At 39.9% G+C, this 6,843-nt stretch overlaps 1 protein-coding gene across 1 annotated transcript; it reads right to left on the bottom strand.

Annotated features, from left to right (window-relative positions):
- Positions 1–3,725, bottom strand: tnni1c (troponin I, skeletal, slow c). The gene is made up of 8 exons (XM_035401957.1): positions 3,666–3,725; positions 2,797–2,809; positions 2,328–2,366; positions 1,773–1,814; positions 1,502–1,633; positions 1,143–1,232; positions 579–761; positions 1–127 (listed from the first exon to the last, which is right to left on the bottom strand). The coding sequence occupies exons 3-8, from the start codon at positions 2,343–2,345 to the stop codon at positions 23–25; spliced, it is 570 nt and encodes a 189-aa protein (XP_035257848.1). The 5' UTR covers positions 2,346–2,366; positions 2,797–2,809; positions 3,666–3,725; the 3' UTR covers positions 1–22.
- Positions 3,726–6,843: the final 3,118 nt, after the last annotated feature.

The raw sequence follows: 6,843 nt of genomic DNA, 5'->3' as shown, positions 1-6,843 counted from the left end.
GGCTCCAGGGTTGCCGTGGCGCTCACTGGCCTGCGCCACCGGCCGCGTCGAACATCTTCTTCCTGCCCTCCATGCCAGACATGGCCTCCACGTTCTTACGCCAGTCCCCGACCTCGGTGGTGAGCACCTGGCAGACGAGAGGGAACGACCCCAGAGGCCGCCGGTCAGTCATCGCCTCGGTAACGCATACCTGTCTCTCTTTAGCACCCTCAGGAAGCTCCAAAGGGGCAAGAGCGCGCCAAGCCCTTACAGGCTGGGTATGTGAAGTGGGCCGGAGGCTTGTTGGGGTAGTGTTTATTACATGAGATACAGATAGCATAATTATTTTTACACGATTATGAAGTGGTATACCAATATATAAAGGGCTAAATGGATTATAAAAGCAACAGTGTATATGTTATAAAACTATATATTTAGTATTATATATCAATATATCAAACCCAGAAATATTACATTTTCAATTATATTTACAAAATAAAGCACATCATTTCTGGTATGAGTGTGGTATGTCTGTCTGACTGAATGTCATGGTTGCAGCAGTCTTCTTCTGTGGTGTAGCGCAGCAAGCTAACTCTCACCTTCTCCTGCTTGATGTCCTCCTTTTTGACGGACTTGAGGTTGGCGCGCAGGTCCATGGAGCCCTTGTGTTTGGAGCCCAGCAGGGCGCGCATCATCTCATCTGCGGACACGCGCACCTTCCTCAGGGCCGGCTTCTTGAACTTGCCCCCCAGGTCCTGGACCTTCAGCTTCAGCTCGTGGATCTGCAATGTGTCACGGCAGCGAGTCAGAGACACCTCACGAGTCACGGAAATGAGTCAGGGTCTCGTGAGTCAGGACTATTAGTCTGAGCCGCAAGTCGGAGCCACAAGGGTTACAGCAATGAGTCTGAGTCACAAGTCAGAGCCACACGAGTTACAGCAATGAATTTGAGTCAGGAGTCAGAGCCACACGAGTTACAGCAATGAATCTGAGTCAGGAGTCAGAGCCACATGAGTTACAGCAATGAATCTGACTCAGAAGTCATAGCTATGACTTAGAACAGGGGTGTCCAATCTAATCCAAAAATGGCTGGTGTGGGTGCAGGTTTTTGTTTAACCCACACCAGCTCACGGTGTGCTGGATTAAACTGAATGCATACGCACATCTCGGTTGTTCTTGATGACTTTCGCTTCACAGTCATAACGCTCCTCGTCCACAACGTCAATTTTGTGATGGAGCTGCTTGCAGAGACTCTGTTGGAAGAAATACATCAAAGAATTACAAATAAGTAAAATAAATTATAAGCACTTTATGATTCCTTTCTTTCAGAAAATAACTGATTAAAGTGTGCACAATGCACAAGATGGCGATGCACAAGATTGAGACAGAAGCCTTTTTGAAGTGTGTTTGAATGATCATTTCCAAGCAGTCTTGGAAGTTAAAATAAGCACATAGTCTCAAACAGTCGTTGGAACGGTGGCATTATTTAAATTTTCAGCCAGTATTCAGAGCAGAGAAGCACCTGTAGCTCGTCCATTGAGAGTCCAGACATCTGCAGAGGGGCCATTTTCTCACCCAGATACCGCACTTTCTCTTCGTCCCGGTCCATCGTCTCCTTCTCCAGCTCCTCCATGGCCTTGGACAGGAGCAGGATCTGGGGAGGGGAAACAGACAGCAGAGAGCTTTGGGGTGAGCGGTCCGCACAGAACAACCACTTTCTGCTCAGCCGAAGGTCATTTTGAGGAAAACATCATGACCATGGGAACAACTTCAAACTGCCGGATTGATCGTACCTTTAGGGAAAGCTTCCGGGAGGCCGTAATTTTTGACTTGGGCTGTTAAATTGAAAAAGAAAACAATGTCAATTTTTGTGTAAATTGATAAGTGATATCACTTAAACCATTGCCTTTTAAAAAAAATGGCCTTTCGTGTGTGACCATAATACCAAAGCATAATGATACATGCTGCATCACATGACCTCATATTTCTGAACAGATATGTAACTATTTCACATGGGACAATTTTAATTTTAATATTCTAAGTTGGTGAATGGTATATCATAACTTTATGTTAAATTTGGACCCTTGTGTTATGTAATTTAACCTTTTTTATTACAAGAACAATTGGCCTAGGCAGGGTTTGTGATCATAATTAGAATTCTAACGCTTGGACTTACATTGTACAGCGGGCAAAATCTTGGCAGTGTGACAACACTTGGTTGTACTAGTCTCAAGAATCGTACATTGAAACACTGCTACAACATAACCTTTTGCAAATGGGCCAAAAAATTCATATTGTCTTTATGCAAGTTAAAAATACCACAAAATTAAACGTGCAAAAGAAGGTACCTTCACGTGGGGCGGCATTTTTCCCGATGTGCTGTGTTCCTGTCAGGACAGTACCACAGAGAACATGACATGTCTTCATCCACACAGGCTGTGACTAACTGGCTAATCATAATGGCTGAACTGGGCTCTGCTGTAAAGTATCAATTTGACATTAAGAACAATGGCACTCTTCACTGTGGTAATGTTATTAGGCTTGATTAATATGGGCTCCACTCGGTTATTAAAGGCCAGCGAAGAAGCACCATTTGTCATTTAGGCTCCCTCCCTTTTTCGACAACAACAGTCCCTGATTACATAAAGCTGTTGACCTTTTCAGTAATACAGCAGGAGGATAATTATAAGTGGGCTGCTGTTCCGAATGTCTCTGACACATTTAATGCAGTGCTTTAAATATTTTCTTCCATAAAGGGCTGAATACACGTCAGTGCCTTGGTCATTGCTCTAAATATATATGCACACGGAATCTTACCTCGCTGCGATATCTATTCGGAAGACAGAGACAGGGGGGCAACCATAAAAACAGGAGAGCAGAGAACAAAATGAGCACATCTATAAGATCAGGGACAGGCTGGGATGTATTTCTGTGAATAGTGTGAGTAGAGTTAGTGATAAGGAATCATCAACGTCATTCATTTTCATTGTATCGTACTTGACAGGATCCGAAACATGAAACACATCTTCATAAAGTTTTAAACACTTCAAAAACCATTGCTGAGTAATAACAATTTTGATTAAAATGAGGTGACAGATCTTTGGACTGCATTACTCCATTGTTGAAATGGGACCAATGACATTTTATTTGATATCCTTTTGAACACTTGCTGGGTTAGATACATTCCAAAGAGCATAAAAGTAAAAACTGAAATAAAAACAGTATTTCAAAAGAATCATCATCAAGCTCTTGCACTAAAAACGCCATCCTCTCCATAAGAATTACAAATAAACCTAGAAAAAAACTACACGGGAATGAGATTTGTAACTGACGCAGAGCACTAAATCTGATCAAAAACTGAAAAACAAAGCTCTCTTTGAAATCTATTTTTACATGACTGAATCTGAATCAAATACCATCTCATCTGCCAACGCAACATCTTTCAAGCAAAATATAGGGTACACGCATTTTTTTTCCACACACATTTATGGACAGACAAAACCGCACACAACCACTTATATTGCCATTGCTTCTCATTGATATCACAGGTTTCACTTCACAATTGACAATGCAAACTCAAGTTATGTAAATATACATATATATATATTAAAAACAACTAAATGTTAGCATCTCAGAATATTATGCAAGCAGGAAATATGAAGATAACTGAAACTAGAAAACATTACCTGAGTTACTTTGTGAGATGACTACTGTCTTATAACAAGAGAGGGCTGTAACAATGGGCTTTTATGTCAGCACAGCAGCTGGAAAATAAATATAGCACAAATGGTATGACTTGTTGCCAGGGATGAAATATTACCCCCTGTGACATTGCAGTGGAATAGACTGATTTAATAATAAATCATGACACCTACTAGGGGCAGTTAGTGGAAAATATTTTTTCATTAAACTCCTGACTTATTCCTGGGCTTTCCTGACAAAAACGTGTCCAAGAAATCTTTAATGAAAGCTTAACGATAAATGAAAGTTCATGCAATGGAGAAACATACAATATCATTAAGTATGTCTTTGAGTGGAATTAAATATGATATAATGGACAGACGTTGTTTCTGAATCACCACTGTGACATGGTGAATTTGACTGCAAACTGCATGGACAGCACGCATGCCACAAATATAAACCAGTATATTATTTTATTTTTTATCTCCTTGAGGATATTCATATACAGAGTGACTTACGAACCTTACACTTTCACATATATCTTTATGAGCTTGGATATTTTCCAACAGAATTCTAGTTACCATAATTCCTTAATGGTACAATGGCCATACCTGAACAGGGACTCCTGTCACTTTCTATTTACATCTTCAGCTACAAACATGTTCAGTTACTAATTCTAGTTACGAACTAGAATTGTGTCACTGAATAAGTAACTCAGTTTAAGTGCTGGAAACTCAGTTTAAACACAGATAAAGTGTTATTGGGAACATCCAGCTTAAAACCCCAATGAACTTCCCAATCTTAAAAAAAATGCACCATTGAAAGGTACATTTGACATTATGCCGAACTGTCATCAACATTTTTAAAACTCATTAAGATTATCTCTCAAGCAGTTCCAAGGACTCATTTTGACCGAGAACTTCAATGGACAAACAACATTCCAACACAAACAGGTGGGTGAAAGTCAATATTGTGACATGCAATTATATTAGGCAGTACCCAAACTCTGAGTTGTCCCTATTCATCATTGGTTGTATTTTCATGTCACGGATCCAATAACTTAGACGTAGCTCGAATCAACTGAATTAGCACTGGGAAAATATGCCTTGAGGGTCTTTGAGAACATATTCAAGTTAATCTCCTCATTAACCTGTTTGAGGTTGAGTGTAATTTAGCAATTTGAAGTTTATTATCCTTAGAAATAACCAGCTTTTTTCATATAAAGCAACTTTGCTGGCTCTGCTGCTTCCAGAAACAAACTACATTTTAAAAAATCGTATCAACATAGTTCATTTTGATTCCAATAGACTAATTAGCCAGGTTTTTCGGAATTTTGTTCTGCTGTAGACAATCGTTATGTGCTATTTTGTGTCACAGTTAGATTTATCATATCTTGACATTTACTGTGTATACAAATTGAAAAATAGGAATGTGGTAAGAGCATTTCTGTGAAACCTAAGGAGAGATATTTGCTCAAACAGAAAATTAGATGAAGACACAGCTGGCACATTTAAATGGCTATGAAAACTGAAATGGCATTGTCTCTGTTAAATAGATTCAAATATGATAGACGATACCTGTGGATTCACATTCTTACAAGAACAGCCCTTGTGTAATCGCTGGATCAGATAAGAAAGCCCATTCCGTAGGTAAATGTCATTCCTATTGTCAGCACCTGACATTAAAATAGCCCCCACCTCAAGTTTCTCTGTCATACTGATTGAAAATGATATTCCTTGTATCATCAAAGCAGGCCAACCTTTAATGACCATAGCACATTGCAGTAGCTATATAAACAGGAGTATTTGATAGCACACGCCAATGTTTGGTGTGCGTAAACAGACGGCGTGAAGAGTAACGGTTTTACACGATGGAACTTGAGAAACGAAAAAGGACCCTCTTTCCTTTCCTTTCATAGTACCTCTCTCTTGTGTTTACTGAATGTGAAACAGCTGACGTGGGTTTACCCTCTGCCAGGCCGGCTTAAAACGCCAATGTAACCTTGATATTGGCAGCTGGAGTCTGGGTCAAACCAGGTTCCACGGATAGCAGAAATGCCTGGTGTGCACAGCCTCACAGACTAAATATATCGGCCTATATTAGCACATTTCCTCCTAAGGCAGACTAACAGTGAGGCCGATCCAGGAGTCTGGCATTTCATTTGGACAAATCCACCCAGCGAAAGGAGGCTCGGTTGCCACAAGTCTATTTTAAGGGCACCCTAAATCTCAACTCTCTGGGGGACCCCCTTTGGTCCAGGGTCCCTAATCCAGCTTTTCTGATGCGTTTAAAAATAACTCGCATTGAATGCATCGCAGATTCTCTACACTTTCGTGCAATTGTAGCTGTTTGAATTTATTTATTGTTTATTTAACTAGGGATACCCTGTTGAGTTTGCAATCTTCCAAGGGGGACCTCATAAAGACAATTGGCAGAAACAAAGATGAGCATGTAAAGCAGAACATGCTTTACTAATGGCGAAGGCCTACGGTTCCAAATGCAGACATCATCACCTGCTACCCGTTATACAAATGCGGTCAATTATTTTGGATTACAGTGGTCAAATTTAAATTTATTTTTTACTCGTAAAACATTGTTAAGATATAAAAGATATTTGTGTGTGATACTATATGCAAAGTCATGGATGGCCACTGTAAACTAAGTGACAGTATAACTAAGCGTCAGTAATCAGTTTTGACCCACTGAATGCACGTAAAATAACACGACACTTGGCATGCTTAAGGATTGAGCTCTCTGCTAATTTACTGTTCTTCAGACGGCTTAAATATCATGTTGTACCACTTCAAGGCGTGATAACTGAGACTGCTTAGGTTACTTAAATAAAAAACAAAGATTCTTCTCTGCCCTACCAGAAACCTTAAGCCATGATGGCACATCAGGGGGTTTACAATTTAGATCATGGATTGTTGCAATCCATTACGCATTAAGTTTCCCAGGTTATTTTATGAAAGCGTTTTAAAAAAAGGACTATCACACATACTATCTGAAGAAATTATATTTGGTCAATTGCGAGAGGTTCTTCTTAACATAATGGAACTCCTTGGCCAATTTGACGTCTGGCTTGTCATTTAACTTACATTTTAACATTTTGAACGAAAAAGAAAATAAGACAGCGGAAGTAATACATATTCTCCCGGAAGTTATTGGTTTTTTAATTGACAT

The sequence above is a fragment of the Anguilla anguilla genome, chromosome 19 (genome assembly GCF_013347855.1).
Source record: "Anguilla anguilla isolate fAngAng1 chromosome 19, fAngAng1.pri, whole genome shotgun sequence".
NCBI classification, from domain to species: domain Eukaryota; kingdom Metazoa; phylum Chordata; class Actinopteri; order Anguilliformes; family Anguillidae; genus Anguilla; species Anguilla anguilla.
This window is presented reverse-complemented; position numbering and strand designations above follow the sequence as displayed.

Bases quoted from the DNA above. Each gene is read 5' to 3' on its own strand.
- tnni1c (XM_035401957.1), bottom strand. The intron at 1,634-1,772 runs GTACGATCAATC...TCCCCTCCCCAG, and splicing joins CCCGGAAGCTTTCCCTAAAG to ATCCTGCTCCTGTCCAAGGC. The intron at 128-578 runs GTGAGAGTTAGC...CTCGTCTGCCAG, and splicing joins AGGACATCAAGCAGGAGAAG to GTGCTCACCACCGAGGTCGG.